The 20,725-nt window shown below is 44.9% G+C and overlaps 1 protein-coding gene across 5 annotated transcripts in view; it reads right to left on the bottom strand.

Moving 5' to 3' along the window:
* CARD11 (caspase recruitment domain family member 11) overlaps window positions 1–20,725 on the bottom strand; it is a 151,274-nt gene that overhangs the window by 39,431 nt on the left and 91,118 nt on the right. For all 5 annotated transcript variants that reach the window (XM_033193778.1, XM_033193776.1, XM_033193773.1 and 2 more), the window contains exons 2-5: window positions 13,390–13,521; window positions 3,645–3,857; window positions 1,902–2,039; window positions 307–632 (exon numbers count right to left, since the gene is read on the bottom strand). In XM_033193778.1, coding sequence (XP_033049669.1) covers window positions 307–632; window positions 1,902–2,039; window positions 3,645–3,857; window positions 13,390–13,396 — 684 coding nt within the window. In that variant the 5' untranslated portion in view covers window positions 13,397–13,521. The remainder of the gene's footprint in view (window positions 1–306; window positions 633–1,901; window positions 2,040–3,644; window positions 3,858–13,389; window positions 13,522–20,725) is intronic.

Raw genomic sequence — 20,725 nt, 5'->3', positions numbered from 1 at the left:
AAGGTCAATCTGGACCCAGAGGTGGAAAGCCGCACTGGGTCCGTCCTTGTGCGCATGTCTGCCCATGCGCATAGGGGAGGTAGGCGCTGAACCCGTAGCGCTAAGCACTATGGGTACCTGTGCAGGCGCATGGTGGACCCAGGACCCCCAGAGGCCCTGTGTCCTCCATTCCCTCTCACCTGGCTGGCACGAAGCTCTGGCAGACCATGTGCATGTGCCTGTACCTGCTTTATGGGGGACTTGAGCCCCGGTGACATTTATTTCCCCCGGGTCACCCTGGCAGAGTAGCCCTTGGGCACCCCTCACCTCGAGTTGGAGGTCTCGGCTCCTCATGACCGCCATGTTCTTCTCCTCACTGAGCTGTGCGTAGCGCATGGCTAAGTTGTAGTTATCGTCCTTCACCTTGACCAGCTCGTCATTGTAGCTGTCCCGCTCTTCCTTCATCTTGTAGTACCGCTCCTGGAAGGTCAGCAGCTCCACGCGCGTCAGCGTCATCTGCTTCTTCTCATCCTCCAGCTGCCGCAACCTGGCCAGCAGCTCGCAGCGTTGCAGGTCCTTGGCCTTCATCTGCTGCTGTAGCTTGATGACCTCGTTCATCAGGAAGTGCGTGAGGCCCTCGTGGCCCTCCTCCACTGTGGAGAGGGGGCACCCAGTCAGGCCTGAGGACTGGGAAGTGGAAAAAGGAGGTTCCAGACGCAGGGCAGGTGCCATTCATTCACTCACTCACTCACTAACGTTGTGCCGAGCTCTTTAGTCACTCTGCCCACAAGGTACTGGGGATTCAGAGTGAGCAAGACTCACAGCTTTGGCCCCGGGAGAGCTTATAGTGTAATAAGAGAAACGCATTTAAAAAAATCAAATGATCACCACAAACAGAATTACAGACCGTGAGGATTTCACAAAGTAAAGGTAGATAGAGCTATGAGAGTGTGTGGCAGAAGCTCAGATCCAGCCTCCTGGTCTGAGGGGATTGGAGAAGGCTCCTGATGGTTGAGGTACAATGTTAAGTTCGGGAGGGAAGAGGCATTCTAGGAAGGGAACAACATTGCCAAGGCCATATGGGGAGAAGGGAGGAACTTGGCATATTTCAGGAACTGAACAAAGACCAAAGTGGCTGAAGGAGAGAGATAGAAGAGAAAGGTGAGGCTGGGGGTGTCAGAAGGGACTGGATCATGAAGGGTCCTTGTGGGCTGCATTAAAGACCTGGGTCTTTTTTATATTTTAAGACAGGGTCTCATTCTGTCACTCCGGCTGGAATTCAGGGGCATGATCATAGCTTATTGCAGCCTAAAACTCCTGGGTTCAAGCAATTCTGTGGCTGCAGCCTCTAAAAGTGTTGGAATTTCAGGCATGAGCCACTGTGCTTGGACAAGACCTGGGTCTTTACAAAGAAGCAATGAAAAACCACCAGAGGGTTTTAAATAGGGGAGGAAGAATGGAGAAAGCACTGAAACAGATAGGGAATTGATATAGAGAGTTGATGGGGTTGTGGGAGTCTGGACTGTGGGAAGTGTTGGGGAGGGAGAGAAGACTGATTCAAGAATGTTTAGAAAGGAAGATTAAGAAAGCAAGATGCTCAAGGGCTCTGGCCCATGAGACACCCGAAATAATGCAGTCAAGGCAAGGACAAGATCTGCTGGGTAGAATGAACTTGCGCCATTCACGGGGGATGGTCTGTGAACACCCACTTCTCTTGGCTCCTGCTTCACTTTGCCCCTGTTAACCTATCTTTCATCATCAAGCAAAATAAGTGGTTGACAGACCCCAGTTCTATATGTCATAGATTCACAGCTTTAGAACCATGCCACTACTGAGGACACACACACACACACACACACACACACTCACACGTACGCCCGTCCTATTAGAGTCCTGATGTTCCCAATGGCAAAAGCACTTACCCACAATAGTGGAGAATCTCCGAGTGGGCTCTTTTCCAGTCACCAGTTTGTATAGCTCGGGGTAATAAAATTCCAGGCTCTCCAAGAAGACCACATAGCCCCTTTGCCCCTTGGTATGTAGAATGTCCAACAGCCGGCCTAGGGGAAAGACCAGATCACTCTGTGAGAATACGTATCTGATGGAACACAAGTCTCTGTGGCTGGTCTCATCCTGGACTTGTGTCCTTCAGTCAACTCTAAGAAGACTTCTCCCCACATTCTATCACTTCTGAGTTGTATCTTGGAGCCCAGATGATGTAAATCAAAGTGCCAGGCCCTCCGCAGGGATTCGTTGAGCGTTTGTTTTCTTTTTCTAATAAGTTGGTAGAACCAGGCTAAACAGAATTGCCGCCCCAGTTTTGAAGTTTCCCAACTGACCAGGGCCAAAATGAACCATGTAGGCACCAGGTCTTCTATGACTGAAGGACGCTGGAAGCACAATAAAAATTATGGAATAATATATGGTTCTCTGGGATTGAGAGCAGGAAGATAAATATTTGGGTGAGGGGCTAGGAAAAAATCATAGGAAGCAGGGATAGTTCTAGGCTTTTCTTTGGGATTATGATACAACCTGGAAACACCTTAAGTGTAATTTCCCCAGCAGGTCCCAGTTTCTATACTATTGATTCCACTTATTGCTTACATTTCTGGGCCCTTCCTTAAACATTTTATTTTCAGAAGAAGAAAGGTAGGTCTTAAAACTCGACCTCTTCCTTAGGACGGACAGAAGAAATAAATTTGATGTGATGTCAACCCCGATGGTTTGGTGAAGCTGCCTGCAGTACTGTTTTGATAAATATTCCAAAGTTACATCCAAGCTCAGTGGGAAAGCATGCTGATTAGTGATGTCTGCCATGGATGCCAGAGAGTCACAGCTGATGAGCCATTTACCACCAGCCACGCTGGGGGACAGTGATTATCAAACCTTCTAAACTGATCCATAGAAAGAAAAACATTTAACATTGTGGTCTAGTGACCATAAACAAAGATAACTCTACAAATACATGTGTATACACATGTACATAATATACAATTAAAACAAGCTTCACAAACCATATTTATTACCTTTACTGAGTATGATAAAGTGTCCTAACCACCCCCCTGGAAGTCAGGCTAGAAAAACCTGTGGAACCCTTCTCGGAATAATATTTTTAAACAGATAAAGTACATCAGATTACAAAAGAAACCAATTATAATAAAATCCAGTTATCAAATATTAAATTTGTGTTTCAGTAACGTACTTCTTTATTAATGCATTAAATAACAAGACCTCTTGGCAGATCTAATAAGTACTGTAATTTTGAAAGAGAGATGAGTGTAAGTGGCATTTTGAGAGATTTACAGTAGCTGTAGTGATAGGAAGAGATCTGTAATTTTCATTGTTGCCTAAGTCACAGGAGTTATTAATCACTACTGTAATTTGTGGCCTCCTGACATTTGCAGTCGAGGGCAATGCTAAATTGCTGTTGAGGTTAGTAAAATAAAGACGGCATTTCTTCCCCACTCCCAGCTTACGCATTCTTTGCGTTATATACACAGACAGCTTGAGTTCTGTACACAGATGAGTGGATGGTGGTCTGTGGACCCCAGTTTAAAAATCCCTGACCTAGAGCAACCTCATTTTGGTACAGCTACCAAAGGGTATGTCTGGAAGTTGCCGTGTGCTGTAGCCCTCCCTGTCCCGCAAAGAGGTCCTAAGGTTACCTGCCCGGTTGATCTTGGACGGCAGCATAGGCGCATTAAGCACTTCGTCTTCATCCTGCTCATCGATGACCTTACACTGACGCAGGTAGGGTGTGAGCTTGGCGGGGTTGATGTAGCGGCTGAGCATGTGCCGGTTACACTCGACATTCTCCCACAAGGCGTCCTCTTCATCCTTCAGCGTCTCCATGTAGTCATCCATCTCTGGCCCTCCTCCTTTTAGACATAAACCCCAACAAGCTTAATAAAAGAGTCTCACCGGAACAGCTCTATAAACTCCTCTGGAGTGATCTCTAGAATATATTAAGTTAAAAAAAAGTCCTGTACAGTAAAGTATATATGGCATTTTACCTTTTATTTAAGAAAGGGTGTATGAATATAAAAATATATATTTCCTTATATACTAAACATAAACAATGGAAGTTTAAGCCATAAAAATTTTAAAAGATTATTTATAGGGCAGAGAAGGAAAATCCTGCGGTTGCAGTCTACCCTTTCCATCCAAGTTTTTATGTCTTACTAAAAATGTATAGTTCCCTAAACAATATATACTATTGGTTTTTGTTTTAAATTTTCACATAAATGGTGTCATACTGTATATTTCCTTTTTCAACATGTTTTTCTCCCTCTACATTTTTTTTTTGAGATTTATCTAGGTGGATACATATAGATCTAAGTCATTCATTTTTAAAAACAGCTTTATTGTGATATAATTCACATACCATACAAGTTACCTTTTTAATATGTTCAATTCAATGATTTTAGTATATTCATAGAATTGTGCAACCACCACCACAATCAATTTAAAAACATTTCCGGCCGGGCGCGGTGGCTCAAGCCTGTAATCCCAGCACTTTGGGAGGCCGAGACGGGCGGATCACGAGGTCAGGAGATCGAGACCATCCTGATTAACACGGTGAAACCCCGTCTCTACTAAAAATACAAAAACTAGCCGGGCGAGGTGGCGGGCGCCTGTAGTCCCAGCTACTCGGGAGGCTGAGGCAGGAGAATGGCGTAAACCCGGGAGGTGGAGCTTGCAGTGAGCTGAGATCTGGCCACTGCACTCCAGTCCGGGCGACAGAGCGAGACTCCGCCTCAAAAAAAAAAAAAAAAAAATTTCCGTCATTTCAAAAAGAAGCTCCTCACCATTTATTAGCCACTCTCAATTTCCCTCTAATCCCTGCCCCTCCATCCCATGTAACTACTCATTCACCTTCTGTCTGTATAGATTTGCCTTTTCTGTACATTTTATACAAGTGAAATCCTACAATTTATGGTCTTTCATGGCTGGCTTCTTTCACTTAGCAACTTTTCAAGGTTTGTTCCTGTTGTAGCATGTATCAGGACTTCATTTATTTGAAATTGCTCAGTGATTTTTTCATTGCATGGACACGCCACATTTTGCTTGTCTGTTCATTCACTAATGGACATTTGAGTTGTTTCTGCCTTTTGTCTATCATGAACAATGCTGCTATGAATGTTCATGTACCAGTTTTTGTGTGACTGTATGTTTTTATTTCCCTTGGGTAGATACATAGGAGTGGATTGTTAGGCCATATGGCAACTTTATATTTAACATTTTGAGAAACTGCCAAACTGTTTTCCAAAGCAGCTGCATCATTTTACATTGCCACCAGCAAGCCATCAGGGTTTTAATTCCTCCATATTCTTGCTAACACTTGTTATTGTCTGTCTTTTTTTATTACAGCTCTCCTACTGAGTGTGAAGTAGCATCTCATTGTGGTTTTGATTTGCATTTCCCTAATGACTAACAATGTTGAACATCTTTTCATGTGCATATTGGCCATTTGTGCATTGAGAAATGTCTATTCAAATCCTTTGCCCGTTTTAAAATTGTGTTGTTTGTCTTTTTATTATTGAGTTGTAGGATTTTGTCATGTATTCTGGATGCAAGCCACTTATCAGATATATGACTTGCAAATATTTCATTCTGTCAGTTGTCTTCACTTTCTTAAAAGCATTGTTTGTAGCATAAAAGTTTTAAATTTTGAGGTAGTCCAATTTATTTTTTTCTTTTTTTCACTTGTGCTCTTGGCATGTATCTAAAACACCATTGTCTAATTCAAGAGGATGAAGATTTACTCCTGTTTTTTTCCTTTGAATATTATACCTTAGCTCTTACATTGAGGATGATCCATTTTGAGTTAATTTTGTGTATGGTGTGAGGTAGGGGTCCAACTGCATTCTTTTGTGTGTGGATGTCCAGTTGTCCAAGCACAGTTTGTTTGAAAAGACTATTCTTTCCCCATTGAATGATTTTGCTATCCTTGTTGACAATCAACTGACCATAAAAGTAAACATTTGTTTTTGCACTATTGATTCTATTCCATTGATCTATATGTGTATCCTTATGCCAGTACTACATTGTCTTGATTATTGAAGATTTGTAGATTTGTAGTAGGCCTTGAAATTGGGAAATATGAGTCTCCCAAACTTGTTCTTTTTCAAGATTGTTTTGGCTATTAGGTGCCTTTTACAACTCTTACGAATTTTGGGATTAGGATGTCAATTTGTGCAAAAAATGCAGTTGGTATTTTGGTAGTGAATCTGCTGAATATCTAGATCAATTTGGGGAGTGCTGCTACCTAACAATATTAAATCTTCTGATCTATGAACATGGGGATGTCTTTCTTTAAATCTTCTTTAATTTCTTTCAGCAATGTTTCATAGTTCTCAGTGTACAAGTCTTGCACTTCTTTTGTTAAATATATTCCTAAGTATTTCACTGTGTTTGATGACATTGTAAATGGGAGTTTTTTTCTTAATTTCATTTGTGGAATATTCATTGCTGGTCTATAGATATATAATTTATTTTTGTATATTGACCTCGTATTCTGCAACCTTGTGAAATCACTTATTAGTTCTCATAATTTGTTAGAGACATCTTATGATATCCTATATATAAGATCATGTCATTTGCAGATAAAGATAGTTTTACTTCTGTCTTTCCAATCTGGGTGCCTTTTAGTTCTCTTCCTTGCCTAATTGCTCTGGCTAAAATACCTCCAGTACTATGTCAGATAGAAGTGTTGACAGCAGGAATCCTTGTTTTGTTACTGATGTTAGCAGACAGCATCCAGTCTTTCACTGTCAAGTATGACATTAGCTGTAGGCTTTTGTTTTTGTTTTTAGAATAGACGTCCTTTATCAGGTTGAGGAAGTTTTCTTACCTTCTTGGTTTATTGAATGTTTTTACCCTGAAAGGGTTCTTAATTTTGTCAGATGCTTTTTCTGCATTTATTGAGGCTGCCATGTGGTTTTTGTTTTTTATTCTATCGATATGGTTACACTACCTGACTTTCAGCTGTTAAACCAACCTTATATTCCTGGCATAAATCCCACGTGGTCATGGTATATAATTCTTTTTATATGTTACTGGATTTAATTAGCCAGTTTTTAAAAATAGGATTTTTGCATTCATATTCATAGGAGATATTGGTCTGTAGTTTTCTTCTCCTGTGATGTCATTGTCTGGTTTTGATATCAGGGTATATCAGGGTATTTCTTTTCCTGTGATGTCATTGTCTGGTTTTGATATTGGCCTCAGCATGATTTAGGAAGTGTTGCTTCCTCTCCTGCTTTTTGGAAGTGGCTTTTAAGAATTGGTATTAATTTTTCTTTTGTTTGGTAGAACTTACAAGTGAAGACATCTGGGCATGGGTTTTTCTTTGTGGATTATTTTTACAAATTCAGCCTCCTTACTTATTACAGGTCTGTTCATATTTTCTGTTTGTCTTGAGCCAGTTTCAGTAGTTTGTGTCTTTCTAGGAATTTGTCCACTATATTTAAGTTATCCAATTTATTGGCAGCAATTGCTCACAGTTCCCTTCACAATTCTTTGTATCTCTGTAAGTTCAGTTATAATTTCCCCCCTTTCATTTCTGATTCTAGTAATTTGCATCTTCTCTTATTTTGTTGATATATCAAAGAACCAACTTTTGGTTTCATTAATTCTCTGCATTCCTTTTCTATTCTCAGGTTCATTTGCTTCTGCTCTAGTCTTGATTATTTCCTTTCTTTTCCTTGCTTTAGGTTTAGTTAGCACTTCTTTTTCTACTTTTGTAAGAGAGGAGGTAAAATTGCCTTTGCAAAATTTATAACAAAAATTCTGACAGTGAAAGAGATCTGACGTAACCAATTCCATCTTGCTTCTAACCTCCAAGCTGTCCTTGTTCATTCCTGGGCAGAGGCCAAGCTGATTTTGGGAGGAACTTAGTTCATAGATTAATGTATTATTCTGCTGCTGTCAGATGGAGTGTACTACAGATGTCTGTTAGGTCTAATTTATTTTTTTTGAGACAGAGCCTCTCTCTGTCACCCAGGCTGGAGTGCAGTGGCGTAGTCGTGGCTCAACCCAGCTTCCACTTCCTGGGTTCCCGCCAGCGTGTCTGGCTAATTTTTGTATTTTTAGTAGAGACAGGGTTTCACCATGTTGGCCAGGATGGTCTCAAATTCCTGATCTCAAGTAATCCACCTGCTTTGGCCTCCCAAAATGCTGGGATTACAGGTGTGAGCCACCAAGCCCGGCCAGGTCTGGTTTGTTTATAGTGCTGTGCAAGTCTCTTATTTGTTGATCTTCTGCCTAGTTCTATCCATTATTGAAAGTAGAATAATAACATCTTCAATTCTTTTTTTTTTTTGAGACAGAGTCTCACTCTGTCACCCAGGCTGGAGTGCAATGGCGTGATCTCGGCTCCCTGCAACGTCTGCCTCCTGGGTTCAAGTGATTCTCCTGCCTCAGCCTCCCGAGTAGCTAGGATTACAGGCGCCTGTCACCACGCCTGGCTAATTTTGTATTTTTAGTGGAGATGGGGTTTATCCATTTTGGCCAGGCTGGTCTCGAACTCCTGACCTCAGGTGATCCACCCGCCTCGGCCTCCCAAAGTGCTGGGACTACAGGCATGAGCCACTGCGCTCAGCCAACGTCTTCAACTCTTATTGTTGAATTGTGTATCTCTCCCTCCAGCTCTCTCCGTCTTTGCTTCATGTATCTGGGGCTCTGATAGGTGCACATGCTTATAACTCTTATAGCTTCCCAGTGGATTGACCATTTTATCATTATGAGATGTTCTTTAGCCACAGCCAAATTCCTGGACCTGGGGATTTCATATGTGGTGGGATGGGTGAGCGTGCTGGGGGCAACTGAGCTAGAAGGTGGCATTGGTGTAGCCATGGAGGTTGGAGCTCAGCCAGGGTGAAGAGACATGCAGGCAGGTCAAGGCTATCAGGACAGAGAAGAGACAAGCAAGCAGAGGAAGCTGGTTTGCCAAGTGGCACCATGGCGAGACCACGAGGTTCCATGAGAAGCAGATGGCCGGGGTCATCTCTCTTGGTGCATAACTCAGTTCCCAACCTCATGAACCTTGGCCTTCTGTGGTGTCTGGTCCTTGTTGTAGGCCTTCTATATCCCTCCACCTTCCCCATTAATTTGAGCTATTAAATTTTTTTAAAAAATTATTTTTAGAGACAGGGTTTCACTCTGCCACCCAGGCTGGAATACAGTGGGGCAATCCTAGCTCATGGCAGCCTCAAACTCCTGGGCTCAAGCAATCCTCCCATATCAGCCTCCTGAGTGGCTAGGACTACAGGTGTATGCCTCCACCCCTGGCTATCTTGAACATTTTTTGTAGAGACAGAGTCTCACTACAGGCATGCACCACCGTGCTGTAGTTTGCCCAGGCTAGTCTCAAACTCCTGGCCTCAAATGATCCTCCTATCTCAGCCTCCCAAAGTGCTGGGATTATAGGCATGAGCCACCACTCTTGGACAGTTTGAGATATTTCAGGTGTGATTTTGTTCCCTGCAACCAAAGTGCCTTGAGTGAAAATGTGTATTTGCTGTTGTGAGCAAAAGTTATATTTAAAGTAATTAAAAATGAGGATTCGGTCTCCATTCAATCCAATGAACTTTGCATAGACGACACCCTCCTTAGTTCCCTGCCTTAAGTCCTGACCTCTACAAGCCTTTTGCTAACACATGGCACTGGCCACCTGAGTCATAGCCAGCAACACCATAGACATGCCCACAACAATGGCTCATTCTGACAACATGACCACGTGATCATTTGCATTCACAAAGGAAAATGTATTTGCTTTTATTATTTTCAAGAAGTGGACAGCCTAAGAATTTTATTCAACGAATTATTTATTGACTAGGTGGCAGGCACTGCTGGTGTCTCTCCACACTACCCCCTGACTTCCTGCTAATGGAGTCCTTCCCCCGCCCCCCCCAAAAAACCAGGCAGTCTGATGCTTCAGGGAGGCTGAATATCTTTTGAGCTGCAAAGAGCGGCCCTCGTTTGGTCTCTACCAGTAGTGTAGAAACAAGCAGGTGAAGTGCTTTTGGCCATGCAGCCTGCAGGAACACACCCTGGGGGCGGCTCTGGAGGTTTTCCTTGATCTTTAACAGGGACACGTTGTCCTTGGGCTTTTGGCTGTGACTGTGTAAAGATGGATGTGATCGTTTGGGTTGCTGCCCCTCAGCCTGTACCCCTCAGGTGACATCAAGGACCGAGGGTCTTTCCACCTCTCTGTTCTGCCATCCTGAGGATGAGGACTGGAAAGATCCTCGGTCCTTGATGTCATCTCCTGGGCACTGAATGAACTAGCGCTGGGCTCCTCCCACCTCTGGACTCCTGTAAAACATAAATGCTCTTTGTTCCAAGCCTTGTGAAGTTGAGTCTACTGTGATTTGCAAGCCCAAAGCCTCCTAACTAGTAAATACATCTACTTAGCACAAAGACTTGCTTAGCACCATGAATGCACAAGAGAGCTGAAAGTCAGGTGTTAAGAAGCTTACACCTTTTGCGGGGTCAGAAGGCACGTGCCGAGGAATTAAACAGCAGTTCAAGGCAAGAAGACGGGCAGGTCTGGATGGACCAAGAAGCATTACTTATCAGCCTTCATGAACAAGGAGGTTGTAGTTGGCACATGCCAACCATCTGTTACAAGAGTGCTCAGTGAAATAGAAAGCCTTCCTCCCGGGACCAGGGTGACCCGGTGCAGCCACCTCAGCAGCCTGTCAGCTAAGCAGAAAATAGGGCAAAATCTTTCCAAAGCAGAGATGAAAGGGACGCTTCTACCTCATCATAGCTCTCTGCAGCCTCGACCTCCCAGGCTCCAGCAATCCTCCTACCTCAGCCTCCTAAGTAGCTGGGACTATAGGCACACACCACCATGCCCAGTTAAGAGACCCTCCTACCCCAGATGCAGTGAAATCACAGACCCTGGATCTCGTTGAAACCTGTCCCATCGTTAATGCCCCTGTGCAGCGCAGTTGCTTAGCAAGCAGGGGTGAAGAGGAACTTGGGAAAGCCAACCAGTTTGTGAGTGCCTGGAGTGAAAGGGTCTCTTCATCCTCAGCTGACTCGAGTGAGAACTGGCTCTTTGCTGAGCACTGTGCTGGGAACAGAGGGTGCAAAGACATTTCCCACACAGTTCCTGAGCTGCAAGCTGCTCAGAGGTTGGTGGTAAGTGTCAGCCGCCCACACAAGCCCCGGTGGGAGGAACAGCATCCTCTGGAACCTTGCAGAGAGGGCAGCCACACGCCCTGCTGGCGGAACAGGAAGTGCTTCCCCTCTGGGCTGCACGTGTGCCAGGCACCGGGCCTGACCCTTTATAGAAATTATCTCATTTGGCCAGGTGTGGTGATTACAGCTGTAATCCCAGCACTTTGGGAGGCCAAGGTGGGTAGATCACTTAAGGTCAGGAGTTCAAGACCAGCCTGGCCAACATGGCGAAACCCAGTGTCTACTAAAAATACAAAACATCAGCTGAGCATAATTTTTTTTTGTAAACATACAAAACGAAACCCTACTGTTAAGGATATACGGCAAAACTATACCAAGAAACAAGGGACCGATGAAAATCAGAATGGTGGCTTCCCCTGGGGAGGGGCCATGAGTGTCCCCTGGGGACATGAGTGTCCATGTCATTGTTCTCTGTCTCATGGATACACATTATGTATACATATTTATATGTATGAAATATTTCATGGAAATTAAATCTATGGAGAGTGTAGCCAGCCTCAAAAGAAAAAAAAATGTCTCAGACACAATTTGAAATGTATTTTACCTTCCAGCACTTCTCTCTAACTCAGCCTGACTCAGCCTCATCACCGGGACGAAACCCAGCGGCTCTGTCAAGCTCTGGGCAGTTTCTTTGAAGGCAGTTTTCTCAGAAATGCACCCGGAGGCCCCGAGGCTCTGAGCTTTAACAGCCTTGCAGGTTGGATGGCCTGTCCCTGCCTAAGTTTTAACCAGAGCTTGTCGCAACCCGCAGCTCAGACCCAACCTTCGGCAGGGTTTGACTTCCAGTGTGAGACAGGTCCTAGGCCACACGAGTCTCTCTGCAAACGGCTGAAAAGCAAGTGCCAGGCCCCCAGGCCAGGCTCCACAGGAAGGGCTGTGTTGCTCACCTTCCCTGGGAACCAAAGGATCTGGAGGTGACCCAGCGGAGGATGAATTCCATGAGAGCTGCTGGCCTCATGTCCCGACTCACTCATTCAAGACCTCTATTGTGGCTTCCTCTTGCTGTTATGATAAAGTTCCAATCTTTTTTTATTTTTATTTTTTGAGATAGGGTCTTACTCTGTTGTCCAGGCTGGAGTGCAGTGGCGTGATCTCAGCTCACAGCAGCCTCTGCCTCCTGAGCTCAAGCAATCCTCCTGGCTCCGCCTACTGAGTAGCTGGGACCACAGGCAAAACCACCATGCCCAGCTAATATTTTAAAAATTATTTTTGTAGAGATGGGGTCTTGCTATGTTGCCGAGGCTGGTCTCAAACTTCTGGGCTCGAGTGATCTTCCCGCCCTGGACTCCCAAAGTGCTGGGATTACAGGCATGACCACCATGCCAAGCCACGATCGACTTTTTTTTTTTTTTTTTTTTTTGAGACAGAGTCTTGCTCTTTTGCCCAGGCTGGAGTGCAGTGGCACCATCTCGGCTCACTGCAGCCTCGGCCTCCTGGGTTCAAGTGATTCTCCTGCCTCAGCCTCCTGAGTAGCTGGGATTACAGATGCCCACCACCGTGCCTGGCTAATTTTTGTATTTTTTATAGAGACAGGGTTTCACCATGTTGGCCAGGCTGGTCTTGAACTCTCAATCTCAGATTATCCACCCGCCTCGGCCTCCCAAAGTGCTGGGATTTACAGGTGTGAGCCACCATACCTGGCCCATGTTCAGCATCTTGATCTTGATCTTGAGGCCCTGCGAGGTTTGCCTTCTGCCAGCCCCACAATCTTATCACGACTGCATCCCGGGCCCGCCAGCCTTTTCTCTGATTGTCTCCCAAGCTCCAGCTAGTGTCAGAGCCTGATCCCTGCCCCTCCCTCCCTTCACTACCCTAGGCCCTCCGCCAAGTCTCAGGTTACCCTCACTTGCCTTTTTTCCAATATAAAGGAACGGCCAGGCACAGTGTCTCCTGCCTGTAATCTCAGTGCTTTGGGAGGCAGAGGCAGGGGGATCGCTTGAGGCCAGGAGTTTGAGACCAGTCTGGGCAACATAGGAAGGCCCTGTCTCTACAACAGATTTAAGAATTCACCAGATTTGGTTGTGTGTGCCTGTGGTCCCAGCTACTTGGGAGGCTAAAATGGGAGGATCACTTGAGCCAAGGAGGTGGAGGGCTGCAGAGTGTTATGATCACGTCACTGCCTCCAGCCCCGGTGACAGAACAAGACCCTGTCTCTCCATGATGTAGAGAGGTATAGAGGGGATAACAGATGCTGAGTACCTGGCATGGAGGGGTGCTCACACACAAGGGCTGCTATCCCGTCATTGGGGTGTGACTTTCACACTTTCCGGCCAGATCTTGTCTTCCCTCGAGCTAGGCTCCCGTTGCATCTGGACTTGCAGTGCTTGGGATCTGAAAAGGAAGAGATAATCAGCCTTGGAGTGGGAGGCAGAGGATGGAGGGAAAGGGAACCATTCTGGGATCAAAGCGATGCTCGGCTTTGGAAGAAAAGGCCAGGAAGTCCTGAGAGGCGTGTCACCCTCGATGACATTGGCAGAGTGGACCCCACACCAGGGGCTACAGGGGGAGAAAGGCTTCTGTCCCACCCCGTGGAGCGGACAGCCTGGGAGGCCACTGACACAGGCCCCGAGAGCCCTGGGGATGGGGAGGAGGGAAGATAGGAGCCTTGGGCATGCTCTTGGCCAGTGTGGAAGATCTTTGATGGAAAAGGCTTTGATGGAAACCTCTGCAGACTGGAGCCGCTCTAATCAGTGCTAATTCATTAGGTCAAAAGCAGCAAACCCCGTTCCCAAACCCTGAAGAGTTCCCGTCACTGTGAATTATGTCTTTAACCTCCAGCCTGCCATGGATTTGGGCAGGAACACGTGGTGGCCCACACACGCTGTAATTTCCCAAGGGCGGTGTTCCTTACGGTGACTGACGAGGCCACCGCTAATGTCCTGCTCAGCCATCTAGGAGCCCAGCTGGGGGTTTGGGTTTTTTGGGGGAAGGGTCAGTTCTCCTTCTAGAGAAAGGAGGGCAGGATCTCACTCTGTTGCCCAGGCTGGAGTGCTGTGGCACAATCATGGTAAGAGGGAAAGGTGGGGTTCAAACCCTGGTATGGTGGAAAGAGCCTTATGCCAGTCCCCAACGCTGCTTGGAACCTGGTGGGCGGCGGGCCTCAGGCTGCTGCTCTAGGACGGCTGCATTCAGAAGTGACAGGGACCCTGAGCCGCTGATGTTTAATCAGGGACTTGCTTGGTTTTGGCTTTGAAGACTCATCGGAGGTGACATGAGATCTCCCAGGGCTGACAGAAGCTGTTCCTGTCGGGCACCGGCTGGGGTTGGAGGAACTGTCAGAAGCCCTCAGCCCCGGGGAGGTGGTGGCGACAGGCATCTCTGGAGGACACCATCTCCCTGGTCTCCTCACGGCCTCCCTGCCCTGTGGCTGGGACAGGGCTGGGGACCGGGGCTGAGTGGGGAAGGGAATCACAGAACCAAGGACCTCTGCAGGGTCAACAGAGCAGTCCACAGGCCAGTCAGCAAACACAGAGGGAAATTATATCATCTGCATTTTTTAAAAAAGAGAATGTGTTTATCATCAGAAAGAAAAAAGGCTTTAAAAAAATTATAAGGAAGGCTTCAATTGTGGCCAGGCATGGTGGCTCATGTCTATAATCCCAGCACTTTGAAAAGTTGAAGTGGGAGGATTGCTTGAGTTCAGGAGTTCAAGACCAGCTTGGGGCAACATAGCGAGACCCCATCTCTTAAAAAAAAAATTATCTGGCCTGATGGCATACACCTGTAGTCTCAGCTACTCAAGAGGCTGAGGTGGGAGGATCGCTTGAGCCTAGGAGGTTGAGGCTATAGTGAGCCATGACTGTGCCACTGTACTCCAGCCTGGGTGACAGAGCAAGATCCTGTCTCAAAGAGAAAAAAAAGAAAGGTTTTAATTACAAGAAAGGAGAAACAGGGCTGGGCGTGGTGGCTCACACCTGTAATCCCAGCACTTTGGGAGGCCGAGGTGGGCAGATCAGCTGAGGTCGGGAGATTGAGACCAGCCTGACCAACATGGAGAAACCCCGTCTCTACTAAAAATACAAAAATTAGCTGAGCATGGTGGTGCATGCCTGTAGTCCCAACTACTTGGGAGGTTAAGGCAGGAGAATCGCTTGAACCCAGGCGGCGGAGGTTGCAGTAAGTCGAGATCGCGCCATTGCACTCCAGCCTGGGCTGCAAGAGCGAAACTCTGTTTCAAAAAAAAAAGGAGAAATAGGCTTGAACAACTCCCCTTGCTATTCTACCCCTACCCCCTACCCACTATGTCAATGTAGGTTGGGGAAACTGAGGCACAAGAAAACCAATACTGAGGTTGGGCTGTTTCTGCCCTTAGAATTTTGATGAGAGCATTTGGGAACTTGGTCCTCAGGTCAGGGAAGATTTCTAGGATTAAAAGTCAATCTCTTGACACTTGCAAGACTGGCTCAGAGGTATAACATGCAACTGACCAAACATCATCCCTCGTGCTTACAGACTATCCGGGGTGTGCCAGACACTTTGTTAGACGTCACTGACGAACCTCCAGAACTCTTTGAGGTAGGCGGTATTATCATCACCACCACCACCTTACAACCAAGAAAACAAAAGCTTAGAGAGGGCTGGGCACGGTGGGTCATGCCTGTAATGCCAGCACTTTGGGAGGCTGAGGTGGGCGGATCACTTGAGCTCAGGAGTTCAAGATCAGCCTGGGTAACATGGCAAAACCCCGTCTTTACAAAAAATTAGCTGGGCATGGTGGCACGCGCCTGTGGTCCCAGCTATTTGGGAGGCTGAGGCAGGAGGATCACTTAAGCCTGGGAGGTCGAGGCTACAGTGAGCCAAGATGGTACCACTGCACTCTAACCTGGGTGACAGAGGGAGATCTCTGTCTGAAAACAAAACAAAACAAAACAAAACAAAACAAATGCTTACAGAGGTTCAAGTTCATATACTTAGCATAAAGTTAGGATTTGGACCCAAGGTTTTCTGACTTCCCCTTGATTGCTACTATATAGCATCTAGAATTGCTTTTTATTTTTTTAAGTTTACCTTTTTAAAGGGTTGTAACCAGAAAGTATATGTGCAAAAGCTCCCTGAAATGTCACTTTTACATATAAGCTTAAGACAGAGTGAAAACCGTGCTCTGAGATGGCAGATACTGGCTCAAGGTTAAAAAGAACAACTATTGCTTCTCAAAAGACGAATCAATTGCTTAGTGCACTGTAGATTCCTCATGGTGGTGTTTTCCAAGTACAATCAATGCCCATTCACTGCACGATGAAGCCTGCTAGTTGACAAACAAAATGTTAGTTTTTCTTTTTTTCCTTTTTTTTCTTTTTGAGACGGAGTCTTGCTCTCGTTGCCCAGGCTGGAGTGCAGTGACACAATCTCCACTCACTGCAACCTCTGCCTCCTCGGTTCACGTGATTCTCCTGCCTCAGCCTCCCAAGTAGCTGGGATTACAGGCATGCACCACCATGCCTGGCTAATCTTTGTATTTTTAGTAGAGATGGGGTTTCATCATGTTGGCCAGGCTGGTCTCGAACTCCTCACCTCAGGTGATCCAATAGCCTTGGCCTCCCAAAATGCTGGGATTGCAGGTGTGAGCCACCGTGTCTGGCTGGAAAATGCTGTTTTTTGTTGCCTCTCACTTAAGAATAAATAGATAGACAAGGATCACTTGATGGTTGAGGAAAGTTTCCACATGAAAGGCAGAGATCAAAAGGGTCACAGGGACACAAGGAACCTGCTAGAAGCAGACAATGCACAGAATAAGAAAAAATTTTAAAAAACATAACCTGGCTAGTGCAGTGGCTCACACCTGTAATCCCAGTACTTTGGGAGGCTGAGGTGGGAGGATTGCATGAGCCCGAAGATTCGAGGCCAGTTTAGACAGTATGACGAGACACTGTCTCTACAGAAAATCAAAAAATTAGCTGGGCATGGTGATATGTACCTGTAGTCCCGGCTACACAGGAGGCTGAGGCAGGAGGATTGCTCGACCCCAGGAGATTGAGGCTGCAGTGAGCCATGTTTGCACCACTGCACTCCAGCCTGAGCAACACAGTGAGACCCTGTCTCAAAAGAAACCCCCAAAACATAACCTGATAATTAAGAATCATTTAGAGATGAGATGAAGCATTGTATCCATAAAGCAATGGTAGGGTGCTAAGAAGAGGAACAATCAAAGAACAAGTTGTTAGCAATTAAAAATAAGGCAGCAGAAATTTAAAATCAATGGAAGGCTTGGAAGATAAAGTTGGGGAAATTTCCTGAAAAGTTAAATAAAAAGTTAAAGAGAAGGAAGATAAGAGGGGAGGGAATGAGATCAATTTAGAAGGTCTAATACCAATAAATAGAAATCCTAAAAAGAGATGACAATGACTGTGTCTTCTTGTTATATATCTTCTGGGGATAGAATATAAACCAAGGCATGAAATTATCAGAGAAGTAATATTAGAGAATTCTCTGAATTTAAGAGCATGAGACTTCAGACTTAATAGGCCCTTTGAATATTAGTACAATCAGTGGAAAAGAATCTTCTCAGTGCACATTGTTACAAAAATTCTGGCCACCAGGGAATAAGAAAAGACCCTAGAAGCTTCCAGAGAGAAAACCTCGGGTCACATGAAGAAGAATGGAAGCAAATATACCATCAAATTCCTCAATACAAATACTGGAAGCTGGGAGAAAATGAGGCAACACCTTCACGTTTTTGATGGAAAATACTTTCTTACCTAGGATCCTATATCCACCCAAACTATTGTGTGTGAAAATACAATAAAATTACTTTCAGAGCAGCAGGAACTCCAAATATTTGTCTCCTATGCACCTTTTCATTGGAAGCTACTAGAGGATACGATGCAGCAAAAAGAGGAAGTCAGCAATAAAGAGGAAGGTATGGAGCTCACAAAGCAAGGAATCTACTTGGGGAAGCAGCAAGGAAAGTCCCAGGATGAAAGCAAAGCGGCCAGGAGCGATCAGCCAAGATTGCAACAGGATCGTGGAGGGTCCACAAGGGAGAGGTGGCCAGGGGAAAAACAGAATGATTTTCTGATATATTTGATAACTCAGGAAATCATGTTGTTAGGCAAATGACAGATCTGAGAGTCAGATGGGAAAAAATTAAGAATAAGTAATTTAAAAGAAACCCCAAGCAAATGCAAAGGAAAAAAAAAAAAAAGAGGCAATATTAACTCCAGGAAAAAAGGAAAGTGCAGACATGAAAGAAAATCATAGCACACAACTTGCCTTCACATGAACAATATTTACCTAGTTATAATAATATAACCACCACAGATGAATCAACGCAACAGGTTGTGACCTAATGCAATGAGAGAATGGAGGAAGGGGAAGTGCTTTGAATGGGTTATTAGTAAAAGAGAACTAAATTCTCATCTATCTAACAGTATGTCAATCGATAATATCTTAAAACTAATACATCAACAAATAGCAAGGCAAACATTATTTAGACCTAGTAAAAAAGAACAGAAGAAATAACAGAAGAAAACAAGGTGAGGTGAAAAAGAGGTGATTTTGTTTGTTTTGTTTTGTTTTTTTGTCTAGTTTTTTTTTTTTTTGAGATGGAGTCTTACTCACTCTGTCACCAGGATGGAGTACAGTGGCACGATTTCGGCTGACTGCAACCTCCACCTCCCAGGTTCAAGCGATTCTCCTGCCTCAGCCTCCCGAGTAGCTGGGATTACAGGTATGCTCCATATCCGGCTAATTTTTGTATATTTAGTAGAGATGGGGTTTCACTATGTTGGCCAGGCTGGTCTCAAACTCATGACCTTAAGTGATTCACCTGCCTGGGCCTCCCAAAGTGCTGGGATTATAGGTGTGAGCCACTGCGCTTGGCCTGAAGAAGAGTTTGAAGTGATTGCCTCTGGGTATCAGGACTAAGGGATGATGATGGCTGGGTTGAGGAGCGATGTTTTTCTTACAAGCCTATTTTACTTTCTTATTTTTAATTTTTTAATTAAAAAATATAATAGAGATGGGGTTTTGTCATGTTGCCCCGTCTGGTCTTGAATTCCTGGACTCAAGCAATCCACCCGCCTTGGCCTCCCAAAGTGCTGGAACTACGGACATGAGCTACCATGCCTGGTGTATTTTGCTCCTTTGCATGACTCATGTATTACTTTGATAAAAAATAAAACTAACTAAAAAAAAAAAAACCACATGTCAGTCATTGGAAATATGGATAATGCATTTAAGTATGAAGAACAAAATAGTTATCTTCAGTCTTCGCACACACACCACGTTCCATCTTTTGCAATGCTTGTGAGTCAGCTCACCCCTTCCTAAACTGAAACTGCTGACTGTGTACCTGGCTATTCATGGATATCACCTTGATTAATCTTCACAGAAGCTCAGTTAGGTGGTTTTATTACTCCCATTTTATGGATGAGAAGGTAGGATCAGAGCATTCAGTAATGGAGTGAGATCTCACAGCCAATAAGTGGAAGAGCAGAGATTCCCACTCAGCCTCCCTGAACTCCACATCATCTGATCTTAATTAAACTAGCAATCATCCCAGCTAACGTTTATTAAGCATAGCATCTAATCGAACCAATTATATTCCTTGCTTCCTGAGCTCCAAATCTTCCTCTTTATTACTGTGTGTGTGTGTGTGTGTGTGTGTGTGGTGTGTGTGTGTGTGTATAGAGACAGGGCCTCACTATGCTCTGGAATTACAGATATGAACCACTGTGCCCAGCCTCTTTATTTAAGCTGTCATTTTGCTGGAACTTATACTCGAATAGCTGCCTCTGAAAAGGCATATGGAGTTGCTATTTGCCAGATATCGTGCTAAATGCTCTATGTGGATTATCTCATTTAATACACAAGACAACACTATGAGGTAAATACTCCTACCCTCCTCATTTTATAGAAGAGGAAACTGAGGCACTCACAGAGAGTTCCAGCAACTTGCCACATGTCTGTCTCATCTCTGTATCCCCAGGAGAACTTAGCATGGAGCTATACGCTTAGTAGGTGTTCAATATATATATTTGTAGAGTGGATAAATACAAATAAATATCAAATCTTGAATAAAATAAACATTAAGATTCCCATTGCTTCAAACCCAGGGAGTCCTCTGGAAATGAGCTGTCTTTGGGGGGCAGACACCTCTTTTTGCCAAGAGCTGCCTCAGTGCAAAAGCTCTGGAACCAGGAGGAGATAAACAGTCAGTTAGATAAATGCATCTCTGGTTAATTGATTTGCCTGCATGATTGGAGTGAATGGCTTGATATGCAGGGTTTAATTATTCCAATGAAACCTCCACTTAATTGAAAGGGCTTCTAGCAAAAAAAGGGAAAGAGATTATTTAAAAGGACAATCTACTGCCCAAGAGAAAGGACTGAGGAGACGTGGATACATGCCCGGACTCCAGCTATACTCAGTGTTTACAGCTCTGAAATGAAAGCTTGATGGAAAAGAGCCAGAATCATCCCTTCGTGTACCACCTGCCCCATCCCCTTCATTCCTACAAAGAGGGCACTTGAAGAAGCAGCTAGAAAATTCCCCCTGCAAGACGATTCCCTTGTATCCCAGTTAACTTTTTAACCTC

The sequence above is a fragment of the Trachypithecus francoisi genome, unplaced genomic scaffold (genome assembly GCF_009764315.1).
Source record: "Trachypithecus francoisi isolate TF-2019V2 unplaced genomic scaffold, Tfra_2.0 Lachesis_group4, whole genome shotgun sequence".
Taxonomy (NCBI): domain Eukaryota; kingdom Metazoa; phylum Chordata; class Mammalia; order Primates; family Cercopithecidae; genus Trachypithecus; species Trachypithecus francoisi.
This window is presented reverse-complemented; position numbering and strand designations above follow the sequence as displayed.